Consider the following 18,668-nt stretch of genomic DNA (forward strand, 5'->3'; position numbering starts at 1 on the left):
AGTGGCATCTCTTGATGTTCCCAGATGGTTTGCCAGGAGGCTTTACTATAGAGTAGGTGTACTGAACCTTGATTTTTGGTTTATGGTTGAGGAATGGCTGCACAGATTTTTGGGGTAGAACTTGAAATTTCCAGTTATTTTTGTTTTATCTATTATATAGTAAGTTTTAATAGGAAACTCTTGTGAATACTTTTTCTTTCTGCCAATATTCCCACTCCTTCAGTCCAGAGATAGTGGTTTTAATGAAGGCATCATCTCAGTACATCTATAGAGGAAGACTTAAACTTAGTGAGATGACGGGTTTTCCCTTTTCTGAATTGTAGCACTAAAAGGTAAGGCTGGTATTCACTGTATGTCAGTTTAATTTTAAATGTTTAAGCAGTTCAATTATTAAACCAAAATATTATCTAAGTCTATAAAAATAGCAAGTTTATGGGAAGAGACCATCTGAAAAGGTCACTCTCCTTTTTTATGGTAATGACTGAAATATTTGAATTGTGTGAATAATTGGGAGAGGAAATGTTCTGGTCGTTTTATATATTTTTGTGTTTAGTTTTAATTAACCCTTTTTTCTTCTTCCACAGAATAATGCATATACTGCCATGTCAGATTCCTACTTACCCAGTTACTACAGTCCCTCCATTGGCTTCTCCTATTCTTTGGGTGAAGCTGCTTGGTCTACTGGGGGTGACACAGCCATGCCCTATCTAACTTCTTATGGACAGCTGAGCAACGGAGAGCCTCACTTCCTACCAGATGCAATGTTCGGACAACCAGGAGCCCTGGGTAGCACTCCATTTCTTGGTCAGCATGGTTTTAATTTCTTTCCCAGTGGGATTGACTTCTCAGCTTGGGGAAATAACAGTTCTCAGGGACAGTCTACTCAGAGCTCTGGATATAGTAGCAATTATGCTTATGCACCTAGCTCCTTAGGTGGAGCCATGATCGATGGACAGTCAGCTTTTGCCAGTGAGACCCTCAATAAGGCTCCTGGCATGAATACTATAGACCAGGGGATGGCAGCCCTGAAGTTGGGTAGCACAGAAGTTGCAAGCAATGTTCCAAAAGTTGTAGGCTCTGCTGTTGGTAGCGGGTCCATTACTAGTAACATCGTGGCTTCCAATAGTTTGCCTCCAGCTACCATTGCTCCTCCAAAACCAGCGTCTTGGGCTGATATTGCTAGCAAGCCTGCAAAACAGCAGCCCAAGTTGAAGACCAAGAATGGCATTGCAGGGTCAAGTCTTCCACCACCTCCAATAAAACATAACATGGATATTGGAACTTGGGATAACAAGGGTCCTGTGGCAAAAACTCCCTCACAGGCTTTGGTTCAGAACATAGGTCAGCAGCCAACACAGGGGTCTCCCCAGCCTGTAGGTCAGCAGGCTAACAGTAGCCCACCAGCGGCTCAGGCATCAGTAGGGCAACAGACACAGCCATTGCCCCCACCACCACCACAGCCTGCCCAGCTCTCAGTGCAGCAACAGGCAGCTCAGCCAACCCGCTGGGTAGCACCTCGGAACCGTGGCAGTGGGTTCGGTCATAATGGGGTGGATGGTAATGGAGTAGGACAGTCTCAGGCTGGATCTGGATCTACTCCTTCAGAACCTCACCCAGTGTTGGAGAAGCTGCGGTCCATTAATAACTATAACCCCAAGGATTTTGACTGGAATCTGAAACATGGCCGGGTTTTCATCATTAAGAGCTACTCTGAGGACGATATCCACCGTTCCATTAAGTATAATATCTGGTGCAGCACAGAGCATGGTAACAAGAGACTGGATGCTGCTTATCGCTCCATGAACGGGAAGGGCCCCGTTTACTTACTTTTCAGTGTCAACGGCAGTGGACACTTCTGTGGCGTTGCAGAAATGAAATCTGCTGTGGACTACAACACATGTGCAGGTGTGTGGTCCCAGGACAAATGGAAGGGTCGTTTTGATGTCAGGTGGATTTTTGTGAAGGACGTTCCCAATAGCCAGTTGCGACACATTCGCCTAGAGAACAACGAGAATAAACCAGTGACCAACTCCAGGGACACTCAGGAAGTGCCTCTGGAAAAGGCTAAGCAGGTGTTGAAAATCATAGCCAGCTACAAGCACACCACTTCCATTTTTGATGACTTCTCACACTATGAGAAACGCCAAGAGGAAGAAGAAAGTGTTAAAAAGGTAACCAGCTTACCCTTCTTAAGACTTTAAAGGAAGGAGAAGGAACTAGAGAGAACAGGAGAAGTATTACACTGAGCCATTAATAAAAGCTTTGTAAATAACACAAGTATCACTTAACAGTTCAAGCCTTAATGGAGGATAATTGGTCTCATTATTTGAACCTTAGTGTGAAAGAATATGGGAACATTAGTGGAGGACAGAAATGTGGGCTTAAGTTAAAGCAGAAACAAACTTAGAGAAACTGGCTTTACATGATGCAGAAAGAGGTGAAGAATGAGTCTGAAAAAAACACAAAGGGAATAATTGAAGTGATAGAAACGTAGAAATGAAAGTAGGAGAAGATTGAGGCTGTAATGTGGCAGAGAAAAAGATAATTCTGTCGGAATTAACTTTTGGCCTTGCTGGGGTACTGTAGTTATTTTCAAGAGTTGGTGTGTCACGAAGCCCTGACATTTCTGCCTGCCTGCTGACAACTGGTAGTGTTAAGAGGATGTTTTTCAGACCTTTCTTCCTTCTGTCTTTTGTAGTGTTCTGGTTAATCACTTTTTTTTTCCAAAATCTTTTTCCCATTAGAAAAGGTAATTATATAAAACTTGGAAAGCAGATCATCCAAAAGAGCTGGCTTCTTGTTCTTAACATTTGGTTGTATTCCTAAAGATTCACTTTCTCTTTTCCTCTGTAACAAGTGGGAATCTTGGACAGAGTGATAGGGAATAGTTCCAAAGTAAAGAGTTGAATTTATTTGAAAGGGTTGGTAATGCTTGATCCCATGTATTGAGTGTAAACTCTAGGACCATAAGAAAATGATAAAATAGTGGTTGGGGCAGATCATATTATCCAGAAGTTAGACATGCTGAAGTATAGGAAGGAGGTGAAAAGATAATGGCAAGGAGAAAATGTTTTTAAAACATATGTATATATTAATGATAGAATCCTGAGTGGTTAGCTTCAGATGTAAAATAAACAAAACGTAACAGACTTAATGTAAATACATTTTCCTTGAATTTGTCATAAATTCATAGGGATCTTACGTAATTGATCTAGGACCTGAGGCACTTGTTATGCCTTTATAAAGACTTATTCCTTTGAGCAGTGGGAGGAAGACTGCTCAGAGAAGTAAGTTTGCTCTGGTAGATTCTTGACCTCCATAACACAGAATCAGAGGTCCATAGCTGTCTAACTAAAGCTGGATGATTGACTTTTATTTTTGGCTGCATTGTGTCTTCGTTGCTGCTTGCGGGCTTCCTCTAGTTGCGGTGAGCGGCCTTCTCATTGCAGTGGCTTCTCTTGTTGTGGAGCATGGGCTCTAGGCGTGCGGGCTCTAGGGCACAGGCTCAGTAGTTGTGGCGCACGGGCTTAGTTGCTCCGCAGCATGTGGAATCTTCCCGGACAAGGGCTCGAACCCATGTCCCTTCCATTGGCAGGTGGATTCTTAACCCCTGAGCCACCAGGGAAGCCCAGGATGGTTGACTCTTTTTCTTCCAGTGTGTACAGACAGATAAGAAATAGAGGTATGCTTGTCAGTGATGCTGAAAGTATTGGGGAGATAGAGCCAGGTTACTGGAAAGTTGGCTGTCAGAAAAAACTTGGTACTTTTTAGTTCTTTAAACTCTTTCCTTTCCCAGAGTTTAACAGTTTAACTTAAAATCCTCCAGAATCTATAGAAAAAAGATACTTGATTATTTTTGCCAAACATCTGAAAGGCTCTAAAGATGTCTTAACAGGCTTCTGTTTCTAGAGGAACAAGGAAGGAGGCTGTGGCCTTTTAGGCATCATGTAGTGGCATAGCAGATTATGAACGTGTGTGGGGGCATCCAGGTGCTTGGTTTAACTACTTGAAATATGCATAGTATTTGTTGCATACTAAGAATCTGCTTACTTTCATCTGCAAAGTTCTGTCCTACATCTTGTGATTTAAAAGCAGGAAGGCAAAGATAGGAGTATTTTTTGGAATGTGCAGCATAGCGGCTAAGATAAATTTGTATTTGTTAGAACTAGTGGGAAAGCTTGTGTTTAAAAGTGAAGTAGCAGGTCTGAGGATTGTTAATTTGTGTGCACTTTTAATCAAGTATATATCTGTATTCACTTGAGTGGTTCAGTGAATGATAAAACTTCATAAGTAGGTGTAAGATTCATTGACTAGCCTTGTGTTTTCAGTGAGTGTAATAATAATCAAGGTTTAGGGTCTTTGTTAAGCTAACTAATGGCTCTTAAAACCGTTCTGTAAAGACTTTTGATGAATGAGTATCCTAATTGTTCTGAGGCTGGTGAACAAACCACCAAAGGTAAAAACTTAAAAGCTTCAATTATACTTGTGTCAGATTACTTTTTAGTTTACTTTCTTTAAGAAGAGCTTGCTGGGGTTTCAGGAAGGTCCCTATGATTGCTTCCAAACCCAGCTACCCTTTCAGTCAGTATTGCCTTACTCCTGTGTTGCCCACTGTTACCCTTTAACATCCTTACATAACTGACTGTAAACTGTTCTTCCAGTTTTTAATTAGGCTTCCAAGACAAAACAAGTTTCATGATAATGGGACTGATAGCTCATTGAAGCATTGACTCTCTTAAGTGGGGTGTTTGTATATGTGCCTTGGTATTATTTACAAGATTGAAAAAAATCTTCCAGCCAAATGGAAACTCAGTCAGTAGGGAAATACTTAAAACTTCATCCTGAAAATGATGTCACAGCTGTTCTAAAGTTCCGTGATTGGGCATGTTTCTTGGCAGAACACACTGAAGCAGAACTACAGCCATTTTTGCCTTGTTCTGTCACATGATCTAATTCAATACCATAGAACCTTCAAGATCTGTCTGGCTTGGATATTTTGGATCTGTCTGGCTTGACACTTCCAGCAAATTTTAGTGACTTCATTTACTTCGTTGTATACTTTAGATACTATTTTGTAAACTGCTTTCTGCATTTATTTAGAACTTTCCTCTAATTGTTATTCTGTGACATCACTTTTTAAAAATTTATTTTATTTTTGTTTGCATTGGGTCTGTGTTGCTGCGCGCGGGCTTTTCTCTGGTTGTGGCGAGCGGGGGCTACTCTTCCTTGCCGTGTGCAGGCTTCTCGTTGCAGTGGCTTCTCTTGTTGAGGAGCATGGGCTCTAGGTGTGTGGGCTTCAGTAGTTGTGGCTCACGGGCTCTAGAGCGCAGCCTCAGTAGTTGTGGTGCACGGACTTAGTTGCTCCGCGGCATGTGGGATCTTCCCAGACCAGGGCTCAAACCTGTGTCCCCTGCATTGGCAGGTGGATTCTTAACCGCTGAGCCACCAGGGAAGCCCTGTGACATCACTTTTTAAAAAAAATTTTATTTAATTTATTCTTTTATACAGCAGGTTCTTATTAGTTATCTATCTTATGCATATTAGTGTATATAGCTGTGACATCACTTTTGATGGCTTCATAGTATTCTATCAAAAATTTATTGTAATTTACCAGTCCCTGTTACTGAATAGCTTCTTTATAATTTTTTTTCCAGCTAAAATAACAGTTGTAAATATCCTAAGGTATAAATATTGATTCATACCTATCCTTAAGTGCTGTGTCAAAGGATATATGCTTTTTTTTTTTTTTTTTTTGCGGTACTCGGGCCTCTCACTGTTGTAGCCTCTCCAGTTGCAGAGCACAGGCTCCGGACGTGCAGGCTCAGCGGCCATTTCTCACAGGCCCAGCCGCTGTGCAGCATGTGGGATCTTCCCGGACCGGGGCACGAACCCGTGTCCCCTGCATTGGCAGGCGGACTCTCAACCACTGCGCCACCAGGGAAGCCCAGGATATATGCTTTTTGAAGGTCTTGCCTGTGCTATATATTGCCATATGAGCTTTTTTCTTAAAATTTTTTTTTTGTTGTTATTACTGTCAGCTATTCAGAAGATGATGGCAGTCAGTTAATCTTTTTCTCTGTCTCAACTTTGGAATAGTGGGGCATAAAGGGAGAGGTACTCCCTGCAATAGTGATTTTTTTTTTTTTTAAAGAAACCTCATAAAATGTTGGTTTAGTTCCCCCCCCCACACACACAATATTTATTTATTTGGTTGTTCCCGGTCTTAGTTGCAGCAGGCAGGCTCCTTAGTTGTGGCTCCAGGGCTCCTTAGTTTGCCACACGTGGGCTCCTCATTTGTGGCATGCGAACTCTTAGTTGCAGCATGCATGTGGGTCTAGTTCCCTGAACCCGGGCCCCCTGCATTAGGAGTGCGGAGTCCTATCCACTGTGCCACCAGGGAAGTCCCTAGTTGGTTTAGTTTTGTCTTATCTTTCTAGCTTTTTAACTCTAGGTAAAAATAAGATAGTCTAGTAGGGGAGACTAAGGGCTGTGTAATTCTCTTAATGTCTAGCCCAACATTAGACTCAATCAGGCACTTGGGTAAAGATTTTTCTGAATAACTGGAAAGCTAAGGGGAGATTGAGGAGAGACAGATCTAGAGTAAATATTACTATAGTGACAACAGCTTAAGGTGTATATTTTTAAAAATTTCATTGCTATTAAGTGAGAATAGCAGGATTTTTTTTTTGGACTGAATTATTTAATTAGGTTCTTTGTAAGAAGTTTAGAACACTACTTTGTGAGGATAAATTCTGTTTGTAAGAGCGAACACAGAGGGGAGGTAACCCTAGAGTTGAGGAACAGCTTTTTGTTTGTTTGTTTGTTTTTGTTTTGAGGAACAGCTTTGATTCTTCGCAGAATTTGTCAGTCCACAGCTTTCTGATCAACCTTCCGCTGCTCTGTAATCTCGTATTTCTCTCTGTGTCGAAGATCTCACCTTCCTGGTGCCTGGGCTTACGCAGTTTCTTCTTGAAGTAAGCATCAGTGAGATGTTCTGGGATTTTCACACCACTGATATCAGTTTTGGTGGAAGTGGCAATGACAAATTTCTGGTGTGTTCTCCGCAGAGGAACTTGATTGAGGGACAGAGGCCCAGTCACAAGTAGCAAGCCACTGCTCAGCTGCTTCAGGAAAATGACCCTCTTGGCTCTGTGGCGCCCAATGAGGATAATCAGAATGGTCCCAGGAGTGATGCTAGCGTGCAGTTTTCTCACATGCTTACTGAAGGGTTTTTTGCCGTGACTCAACAGCTTTCGAGGCACATCTTCAGTAGGATAATACCTAGGCATTTTGTGAAGTATAACCACCCAGGTACCACTATTCTTGTCACCACCAGCTGGTTTTGTGACAATAGCAAGAATCTTCACCTTCTTTTTCTTTTCAACCTTGGATTTAGCTGCTGAATACTTCCTCTAGTACAAGGCCTTTCTGGAATACATAGCCGATCGGGAATATCTGCCAATTCCTTTGACCAGGACAGGGTTTTGGCTGCATTGGGGCTTCCCCTTCTTAACCTGCTTCACCTTTTTAACCTTGCCACCAGCATCAGCCTTCTTGGCTTCAGGTTTTTCCTCCTTAGTATCTGGCTTCTCAGCCTTTTCACCCGCCATCTTGCAAGATGGGAAAAAGAACTCAGCATTTCTTTACCTTTAGGATTATTCTGATTTTCAGGCAGAAGACCTAAAAATGGTGACTTGGAGTGTGTTTGGACATACTGAAAATTTATTACGGTGTTTAAGAATTGAGATGAAGCTATTTATCTTTTCTTGGAACAACTTTACTGTGTGCTAGACACTACAGAGAAACCACAAATGTATTGTCAGGGAGCCTTATATTAGTGACAAGTAACAATACAAAATGAAAAGTGTTTTCTCAAGGTATGCACAAGGTGCCAGTTTGGAAGCTTGAAGATTGCCTAACCCAGCTTGGGGTGTGGGTTGATTGATCATAGAAGAATCCTGCAAGAAGTGATCTCTGAGCTGAGCCTTGGAAGATGTATAGAAGATAGCCAGAGGTGTTTTGAGAAGAGTGAACATGGTTCAGAACAGCCCAAATCTGTATAGATAATAACACTGTAGAAATAATAAGTTGGAATAGGAATTCCTGTACAGTTCAAGAACAAGTCTAATGGGAGTTTGTGGAATGGGTTTCCAGGAAGGGAAGTTTGGAGATTAGATTAGGAAAAGGGAGTTAAATGAAATGTTTATGCAGTTAGTTGGATATAGAAGGAATCTACTGAGAGAGATACAAAGTTGGCTTAAAATAAAGTACTAGAGTTTAAGAGAATGAGGAGTAAGATCTAATTTGAGTTAGGATGGCGGAGGTCTTTGATGTAAGCTTCAGTGAAAGGCAATGGGAAACTTGTAAAGGTGAACCAGTACTTCGTAATAATAGGTATCATTACTGTATATATATATAGAGCTCACTTCTTCCTGCATTGTGCTTTATACATGTTATCTTATTTCTCATCGTAGTGTTTAGCTTAGTAGAGATGATTTATAAGGGGGAATATGATAGCTGTTATCAAATGATTTTTCATGCTAGTGACAGCACTGGAACCAATAGGTAAAGGTTATAGGGAGGGAGATTTTTGTAAAGGGGGAACTTTCTAAAAATGGAGTCTTAGTCACAGGAGGCTTTCAAGAAGAGACTAAAAGAACTTTTATTAGGTAAATTGTAGAGAAGATTCACACATGGGGTAGTTTAGATCAGAGAAACCGAGGAGTAAAAGAGGATTAGGTGGCCCAAGATAACATTTGAGGTTCATGGAGAGGAATTGATGGTACAAAACAGGTCTTTTTAGTAAGACCTTATTTTTGTTTGTGTTCTATAATTTCTGACCTAAATACTAATTACATATAAAACATAAGAAAGGACTTGAGAACAGAAGGAGATAGATGACAGATAGGATTTGTGGATTCTCAGTGAATCGTAGTATAGATTAGGTATTTGGGTAGTTATTAATATATTTACTGTGTATTAATGAAAAAAATTATTACCTAAAATGTAATAAAGACTTAGCAAAGGAACATAGAAGTGATTACTTGAGAAATGTTTCCTTTAAAAAAAAAAATCTAGTTTTCCTATAGTGTTGGCATAAGTAATATTTCTCTTATATAAGGAAGTTTTTTTTTTTCCTTACAGCCATCTTTTTCCTCCTAACCCTTTAATTTGGGCATTTAGTCCCTTGTTTATAAATGTTTGAGGTAATCATCTTGGCTCCATTTTCAACTTCAGAAAAAAATTTAAAATATCCAAGTTTTAGTGATACAAAAATCAGAAGAAAGAAACATCACTTTAGCCAAATATATTGTTTTCTTACTATTAAATCTTTAGGAAATAAATGACCATGCAGTATTGTTCTTTCCATTTAACATTACTCCACTCCACCACTGTTTTAAATTGCTTCTTCAGAGCTAGTGAGTGGGCATCCTGTTTTAATCAGGATGGCAAACCTGAACGTTTTGTAAAATTCTAAGGCCGTCTATGTTGTCTTCTGTCTTGCAGATAAATTTACTTGTTTTTCTGCCAGTAGGATTGAGGGAATTCTATTTGTATTACTCACCACCTTCCTTGCTTTGTGGATAAAATGCCTTTCTGTAGCCTTGTTAAAGGAGGACCAAAAGAGAATAGGTGATACTGAATTTGGATCTCTTTGAAGCATGTCCTTTGTTTGTATCCATCTTTCAACAAATGTTTTGTGGTTTTTTTAAATTTAATTTTATTTTTGGCTGCATTGGGTCTTCTTTGCTGCACGTGGACTTTTCTCTGGTTGTGGCGAGCGGGGGCTACCACTCTTCATTGTGGTGCGAAGGCTTCTCATTGTGGTGGCTTCTCTTGCTGGGAGCCCGTGCTCTAGGCATGTGGGCTTCAGTAGTTGTGGCCTACGGGCTCAGTAGTTGTGGCTCGCAGGCTCTAGAGCACAGGCTTAGTAGTTGTGGCCCATGGGCCTTAGTTGCTCCATGGCATGTGGGATCTTCCCGGACCAGGGCTTGAACCCATGTCTCCTGCATTGGCAGGCGGACCACCAGGGAAGCCCCCAGATGTTTGTGTTAATTGCTAGGATAGAACAGATAAACAAGGCACCATCTTTGGCTTAGGACCAGATAGTGTTGCTAGGTGGACAACAAAATGGATAAAATATGAGATAAGAGCTGTAATAGGGGGATGAAGAAATATTTTGGCTTTCTGGAGAAGTGATAAATTTGCGGAAATTAAGAAAGTCTTCATGGGGGAAAGAACATTTGATCTATATCAAATAGAATGAGTAATTGGGTAATCAGCACTTAAATGATAGCACAGTGCTTGGCACATGGTATACATAAAAGTTTAGCTATCTCATGTAATGTATCATTCTCATATTTTAGATGAGGAAGCAGGCTCAAAGAGGTTATTTATACAAGGTCTCATAGCTAACAAGTGGTGGAGTTGGTAATTCAATGTCCAAGTCCAATAATGTGCTAGAGCTAGCTAATTGTGAGCCAGTTGTTTAGCTTTCAAGAATTTTAGCAAGCTAGTTGTTAAGCACAGTCAAATTGCATAAACTTAAAAATTAAATACGGGCTTCCCTGGTGGCGCAGTGGTTGAGAGTCCGCCTGCCGATGCAGGGGGCACGGGTTCGTGCCCCGGTCCGGGAAGATCCCACATGCCGCGGAGCGGCTGGGCCCGTGAGCCATGGCCGCTGAGCCTGTGCGTCTGGAGCCTGTGCTCCGCAACGGGAGAAGCCACAACAGTGAGAGGCCCCCGTACCGCAAAAAAAAAAATTAAATACATTGTATTAAAAGGTGTTTTAAATGCCTTTCTATTTACATTGAATTACGTTGTATACTACAGTTAGTAATATGTTACAGTTAAACTACATAAACTTAGAATACCATTATGATTACAATTAAACTGTAATATTTAAATTCATCACTCTTAAAGTTATTATGTTTGTATCAGTATATAATGTTGTGCTTTTGCACATGTCTTCTCAGCCCCACTGTATTCCTGTATTCCACTGGTAGTTTGAGGTCAGCCATGTTATTGACACCACGGAAATTGGCAAATGCTATATACAAATCAGGACTTGATTTTTCTTGATTGTCTAGACTTAAAGGGATGGAGAAAATATTAATATAGATTTACCACAAGGCATGTGGGATCTTAGTTCCCCGACCAGGGATTGAGCCCGTGCCCCCTCCAGTGGAAGAGCGGAGTTCTAACCACTCAGGGAATTCCCTTAATGCAGATTAAACTTAAGTGTGTCATGTCTCTATCCCTGACATATTTTGAATGAAACAAAATTTGAAGAATTAGTCTTCCAGAATTTGAAAATTATTATCCAGTTTAGCAAGGAAGTTGCTCAAATTGACAAGCCAGTGAAGTTCTGACATATGTCTTTGTTATTTCACTTTTGTCTTTAAGTCATTAGTATCAATAAATGAAAATACGTTGGAACTCCACCCAAAGCCAGTCTCTCTCTAGTCCCAAAGCCCATGGACCACTGTGTGATATGTGGAGTTTGCCAGATAGAAAACTGGGTCTTGTGAAATGAGAAGTTTAATATGGAAAGAATAAGTGATAAAGCTGGAGAGGTTGGTTGGGCCTGGTATAAGAAGGGCTTTGGATTTTTATCCTGTACTTATGTTTTTAGATTGTAAGGGAGGATAGTCAGTGTAGAGTGACAGTTTAGAGGATGGGAAGGATGAAATACTTACTGAGCACTGACTTCGTTAGGTACTTTCATAGTTTTACTTTAATCCCCACACCAACTCCCGGAGGCAGTATCCCATATTTATAGGTAGGAAAATGGAAACTCAGGTTAGCAACTTACCTGAAGTCATCTATTAAATGAGGAGAGAGAGGTGTAGGTGACTCAAATACCAAATGAGAGTCTTTTACAATAGTTGGGAGAAAGACAGAGCCTGTATCAAGATAGTGGGAATGGGGAAGTTACCGTTGAAAAATGTGGTAGAAATATTTGCTGATTAGTTACTTAAAAAAAAACAGAGAATGTGGGATGAGCAGCAGGTTAGGGTTTGGAGATGTGTTGGCTTTTGGAAATAGTATTTGGGGTGCTTGTAGGACAGAAAGGTGATAGTAGGATCTGGAGCTCAGGAAAGATCTGTTGATAGAAATTTGGGAGTTTCCAGCTCTCAGTATAGGTAAAGGCATGGATGAGTTTAAGATTCTTCAAGAATATTGGTAATAAAAATAATGGCTGAAATTATTGCTCATTCTGTAGTGTCTAATATGCACCTGTCCTGAATACATTTTTTAAAAAATAAATATTTGTTTTTGGCTGCATTGGGTCTGCATTGCTGCGTGTGGGCTTTCTCTAGTTGTGGTGAGCGGGGGCTACTCCTTGTTGTGCTGCGCGGGCTTCTCATTGTGGTGGCTTTTCTTGTTGCGGAGCATGGGCTCTAGGCGCACGGGCTTCAGTAGTTGTGGCACGTGGGCTCAGTAGTTGTGGCACACAGGCTTTAGTTGCTCTGCGGCATGTGGGATCTTCCCGGGACAGGGATCGAACTCATGTTCCCTGCATTGGCAGGTGGATTCTTAACCACTGCGCTACCAGGGAAGTCCCTGAATACACTTTTTTATGTACGTTTTCATTTAATTCTATCATTGTGAGGTATGTACAGCTATTTCAGTTTTACAGATGAAGGCACTGAAGCACAGAAAAGAGTATATTCTTTTTGCACAGTTGCCCAAACTAAGAAAGCAGAGCTGATGTTCTACTTCAGTGCGGTTCCAGAGCCAACATGCATTGAGAGAAGAGGGCCAAAGAAAGAACCCCCTGCAATAACACAATTTAAGGGATGGATTAAAGAGGGACCAAGTGAAAGGGTTTGAGAGGGAGTACTTGGAGCTTTAGAAAGAGAACAAGGAAAGGGCTATATCTTGAGTAGAATTTCAAGCAGTGGGGTATAATCAACTTATTCAGAGACTGTAGAGAGGTAGCAGATGACTGCAAATGCCAACAACTATCTGAATAAAAGTAACATGAGAGTGCTTTGTTAGGGGTTTGAAGGTTTTGGTCTCCATACATCATTCAACAGACTGTGCATTTGTTGTTTCTGTAGTGCTCCAGCCCTTCACAACCTGTGAAGTTTTCTAAGCTGTCTGTTCCAAGTCTTTCAGGGATTTAATGAAGTAAGACCAGCTTCTGTTTAGTTAGTACGGGCTGTTTTGTTGAATTAGACCATATAACAATGTCTGAAATGCAGTTGGGTATTAAAAATGTCAGTATTCTGTTTTTGCTATGGCTAAAGATTGATCCAGAGGGGACTGCTGTTTTTCCAGACTTAAACATTTTGGGACAAGGGGTAGTTAGCGATTCTAGAATCATTTAGTATTTACTCTGAATAGTTTAAATCAAGAATTACTCAGATGTGAACCGTTCTGCTTACCTGCCAGAAGTAAAGATTAGTCCTATGACAGTTTTCAAACTTTTAAAAAGTGGAATTGTTTTTTCTCCTCCAAACAAAACCTTACTCAGAGCCCCGTGAATGGCTAATTTCACACGCTCAGCTCTCTTTTTTTCCCTGGGTGATCTTCGAAGCATCTCCTCTATGAAGCATAATTTGGAATCCACTGGATGACAGGAATTTTTCAAAAAATGGAATAATGGTGCATGGAGGTGGAGTTGGGGGTGGGGGAATCTATTTTGAAATTGAAGAAATGCAAGGAATCTGCAGCTTCAGCATCTCATTTAGGTGTATTGGTTATTTAGTCTTGGAGGAAGGGAAGGATTAGAAAAACATCTCACAGCAGCTGGCGATGCTACAGCATTGGCTTTGACTGCCTTAGTTTAAGGAACTGTATGATAAAGGACTGACACCTGCACTATATAGGAGTTTCATGTAGAGGAGGAAAAGCTCTGTTCCCTGAATTAGGGAAAACAAAAGATCTCTTTCTTCACCATTGAAATCTGCAAGTCTGCAATTGAGGAAGAAGAGTGTGGTAGGCTCAGATCATCCTTTCTGCCTTTCTCCACAGAAACAGGTAATTCAATTTAAATTTGCATCCTGCTGCCACCACCTCCAAAGCAAATTTTTCTAGTTATAACAACTAGACAGTATAGACTAACAACTAGCTCAATAGTGTGCCCTAATGCTTTTCATCCCTTGCTGAATAAGCAATTCCTAATTGAACTGATTTAACTCCAGTTAGCCATAGGGAGGAAATATAAGTGAAACAGTATAGTATAGTGGATATTAAAATGCTCATTTTGGGCTTCCCTGGTGGCGCAGTGGTTGAGAGTCCACCTGCCGATGCAGGGGACACGGGTTCGTGCCCCGGTCTGGGAAGATCCCACATGCCGCGGAGCGGCTGGGCCCGTGAGCCATGGCCGCTGAGCCTGCACGTCCAGAGCCTGTGCTCTGCAACGGGAGAGGCCGCAACAGTGAGAGGCCAGCGTACCACAAAAAAAAAAAGTGCTCATTTTACAGGATGAGACCAAGTACAGAAGAAAAGAATAGTAAGACCAGAGTTGAGTCATTTTTATGGAAGACTGGCTTTGAGTTGGGTCTAGAAGGATGTATATAGGAAAAGATTGTGGAAAGAAAGATGAAGGAAGAAAATGGCTTCAAGTTTAAGCTGTTGGGTATGTGGGGAGCGGGAAGAGGCAGGCAGTTGCTCTTTCCAACTCATTTGCATTTACTGCTGTTGTAATACCTGGTGGTTCTTATGAGGTATTTAATACTCTGCTACATGTGTCAAAGCTAAAAATTTGGACAGATCACTTGTGTAATATGTGAAGCCATTTAGAAAAGGTAGACTTACATGTAAGCTTTTGACTTCATGTGGACCTTTTGCGCAATCAGGGTATAGATAGCATATAGAGCTTTTAAACTGTTTGCATGTTAAAAAAATTTGCAATGTGCAAATTTTATATTAGCATTTTGCAAATTTTCCGTGTGCATTTGGTTTTCATTGTAATAACCAAATCATAAAATGTGTAGACAGTAAAAGAAAACTCATAGTTCCTCTACCCTGACAAAACCAGTCATCATTTTGGCTTATTTTCCGACACAAGTTAGTGGTTTATACAATTATAATCATATTCTGTGTAGTATTTTATCCTGCTTTTCCCCCTTAATACTTCAGGTATTTACCCATATTTAGCCATTTTTTGCATTTATACATAAGGCACTTTCCATATCTTATCTCTGATCCCTTGTAACAATCCTGTAGAATAAGATTATTTTCTTTTTTCTTCTTTTTTTTGGCCCCGCTGCTTGGCTTGCGGGATCTTAGTTCCCTGACAAACTCGGGGCCCCCTGCAGTGGAAGCTTCCAAGTCCTAACGACGGGACCGCCAGGGAGTCCCCAAGATTATCTTCATTTTACAGTTAGGGAACTGAGATTCAGAAAGGAGTAATTTTGTTAAGATCACTAGCTAGGTTGTAGAAGAGCTGGAATTCGTTTTGCCCCAAAGCTTTTCTGTTCTTAGGCCTTGCTGCATCTTCACATTTATCATTTAAAATAACTAACTGCAGTGTTCTATTATCTACTAATGCTTGTAGTCAGTCAACTCTTCGTTGGCTATATGAGGAGAGCATAATTGGTTGAAACTTAAACCTTCATTTAAGCACTTAGGTTTAAAACTCCCTCATCACAAGCATCAAAAGGGAGCAGATTGGATCTACTCTACCTAACCTTGTGAGAGAGTTGCTGCTAATGACAGGCAGCAAGAGTAAGGGAGAACACAAATGGTTCTGAATAATTACTCTGGAAGGTTAAGGTTATAAAATCGAATGGGAAGGTTTTAGGCTACCTAACTCTTTTTGTACACAGACTGCAAGACCTCATTTTAGTGGCAGAACTAGAGCCCTAGACAAGTTCTTGGGTAATTCAAAATCATTTATGACAAATGTTACCGTACTTGCAGTCTGTAAACCTGCAAAGGGGTCCCCGGGGAGGGGAGCAGGGTGGACATGGTGTGAGAGCTTCAGAGTATAAATTCCAAAAAAAATGGTAACAACAAGTTAAAGCAAACTTTGAGTCACCTGGAAAGTATTTACAAAAATACTGATAACTAGGTTTACCCCTAGATTTACTAAACTGAAATTTTATTTAGTAAGCTCCCTAGGTAGTTCTTAAAAGGATTAGAAGCAGTTGAAGAGAAGTTTCCCAGTTTGTACAGGTTACCATCTGAGAGTTACTTACATGCAGATTCTTGTGTTTCCTCACCTACTGAGTGGGCACCTTTGGAGTTGAGGCTTTGGAATCTGCATTTTATCAGCCCTGTAGGTGATTCTCTTGTATTTAAATTATAAATGTCATTAGGTAGTGTTTTGTATGTCCCCCACCTCAAATTCCTCATGCTTATTTTTCCTGTAAGTTTCTTCCTTTGCTCTGTAGTCTTCCTTCCAGTCTCTGCCTGCTAGTCTCAAGACTTCATCTTTTTTTTTGAGATGTTGAGTTCATTTTTATTAAATATTAATCAGAACCATATGAAACTGCCATATTTCTGGGTCAGAAAAGACTTCATCTTTAGAAGCAATGTTAGAATTCACAATGTGTCTGATAAGTCTGGCTGTACCTTTTTATACTGTGGCCTGCCTTAAGGCTGAAAGGGTCTTTTGAGTAGTGTTTTTCATCAGCTATCAATATTATGAGCCTCTAGTGAATTGCTTGTATTGTTTGTTCATTAAAAGGTGCAGATGTCTTTGGCTGAATATCCTCCGTGTTACTTGTTATAAGCTACTCCTCAGAGGCATTATGGCTACTTCTAAGAGGCTTTAATGTTTTAAGTTTTACATTATTTTATTGTATCCTTTTGTGAGCACATTAATTGTTTAGAGTTGTTAGATAATTTTAAGCAATAAGATTTAGTGGCTACTAACCATCCTGAAGTTGCCTGAAGATGTTAACCGAGTTGTTTTTTTTAAATTTATATATTTTATTTTATTTATTTTTGGCTGCGTTGGGTCTCTGTTGCTGTGTGCGGGTTTTCTCTAGTTGTGGCGAGTGGGGGCTACTCTTCATTGCGGTGCACGGGCCTCTCATTGCAGTGGCTTCCTTTGTTGCGGAGCACGGGCTCTAGGCGTGTGGGCTTCAGTAGTTGTGACATGTGGGCTCAGTAGTTGTGGCTCGCGGGCTCTAGAGTGCAGGCTCAGTAGTTGTGGCACGTGGGCTTAGTTGCTCCACAGCATGTGGGATCTTCCCGGACCAGGGCTCGAACCTGTGTTCCCTGCATCGGTAGGTGGAATCTCAACCACTGTGCCACCAGGGAAGCCCATGGCAGGCAGATTTTTAACCACTGTGCCACCAGGGAAGCCCGTTAACTGATTTTTAAAGGTAATTAGTTTTTTGGGATGTGGGAAGGGATTCTGTTATTCTATTAAGTATATTACGTATGATGGGCCTTTTAAAAAGTTTAGGTGTATATATACATTAGGTAGATATTATTAATAAGCATGAATCCTAGATTCTGTTTCCTTGTTAGCATAGTATTGAAAAGGCTAGGAGCTCAGAAGATGGTGTCATATCTGCCACTATCAGTGATTTGAGTAAGTAAACTTTTGAGCCTCAGTATTTTATGAAAACGGGGGAAAAAACTTACTGGGTTATTAGGATTAAATGTATATATACAAGTGAAGTACTTGCATACAGGTCTTTTATGAGTGATTGTTGTGATCCATAATCTCAGGCATATAAATGTATATATACACATAAATACACCTTCATTTATTTTACATCAGTCATCACATTCTTCAGCAACTTTTGGCATGATACCTAATGCTACTGAGTTTCCATTTTGGGGTCCCACCCTTGGAATAGACTGAGGAGGGCACAAGACGAAAGGGCGATCAGTTAAAAGCAGTCTGTGGCAAAGTCGTATTGAGAGGGTACAGTAGCTTGGACTAGAGAGGTATTAATGGAGGTGTTGAGGATGGTTCGACTGGAAATTTTTGAAGGTGGAACTGGAGGTTATATCATTTATCAGATATCTGGAAAGCATATTCAGTGATTGCTTCATTCTTTCTGAACCTACTGTCAAATGCTGGGAGTGGGGGGGGGATTTGACTGACAAGCTATTAAAAAACCTTATTTGTTTAATTGTATTCGGAAGTGTTTTCAGAAATTGATTTTATTGTGAAATTAGTTTTTGTTCAAATGTAGTTCTTACTGGAGAGCCAAGGAGTGATTCAAAGAATAACTGAAAAAATTTTAATGTATCTGTCTTACCGTTTGTTCTGTTACTAGTTAAGACTTATGATTCAGGGCCTGAAAACAGTAGATTATCCAGGCTTTTACTTCTGACCTTGTTAGTGAAATGTATATAGGAGTTCAGCTACTAACTAACAATCTTGGAAAAGAATTTGATGGTAGGAAAGGTTATTAGTTAAATGCATTTACTTCATCCTAGTGCTCCTATGCCAGTTCCCAGAAATTTATTTCAAGTAAGTGTCCATTTCTGCACCTAGAAAATCTTAAAAGGGAGGGAATATATGTGTGTTTGTGTGTGTGTGTATAACTCATATTCATAGCATCAGAGACTGTTATGATTGATCAAGGAGTTCACTGGCAGTTCAGTGGTTAGGACTCCGCGCTTTGACTGACGTGGCTCCGGGTTCAATCCCTGGTCAGGGAACTAAGATGTCACAGGCCTCACAGCACAGTGCCCCCCAAAAAAAGATTGATTTCATAAGCCATATAAAGCATTGAAAGTCATAT

At 40.5% G+C, this 18,668-nt stretch overlaps 1 protein-coding gene and 1 pseudogene across 2 annotated transcripts in view; one reads left to right on the forward strand and one right to left on the reverse strand.

Moving 5' to 3' along the window:
* YTHDF2 (YTH N6-methyladenosine RNA binding protein F2) overlaps window positions 1–18,668 on the forward strand; it is a 35,028-nt gene that overhangs the window by 4,056 nt on the left and 12,304 nt on the right. For both annotated transcript variants that reach the window (XM_060017440.1, XM_060017433.1), the window contains exon 4: window positions 585–2,171. In XM_060017440.1, the coding sequence (XP_059873423.1) occupies window positions 585–2,171 (1,587 nt within the window). The remainder of the gene's footprint in view (window positions 1–584; window positions 2,172–18,668) is intronic.
* LOC132429231 (large ribosomal subunit protein eL6 pseudogene) lies at window positions 6,763–8,983 on the reverse strand (annotated as a pseudogene).

This window comes from Delphinus delphis, chromosome 1, assembly GCF_949987515.2.
Source record: "Delphinus delphis chromosome 1, mDelDel1.2, whole genome shotgun sequence".
NCBI classification, from domain to species: Eukaryota; Metazoa; Chordata; class Mammalia; order Artiodactyla; family Delphinidae; genus Delphinus; species Delphinus delphis.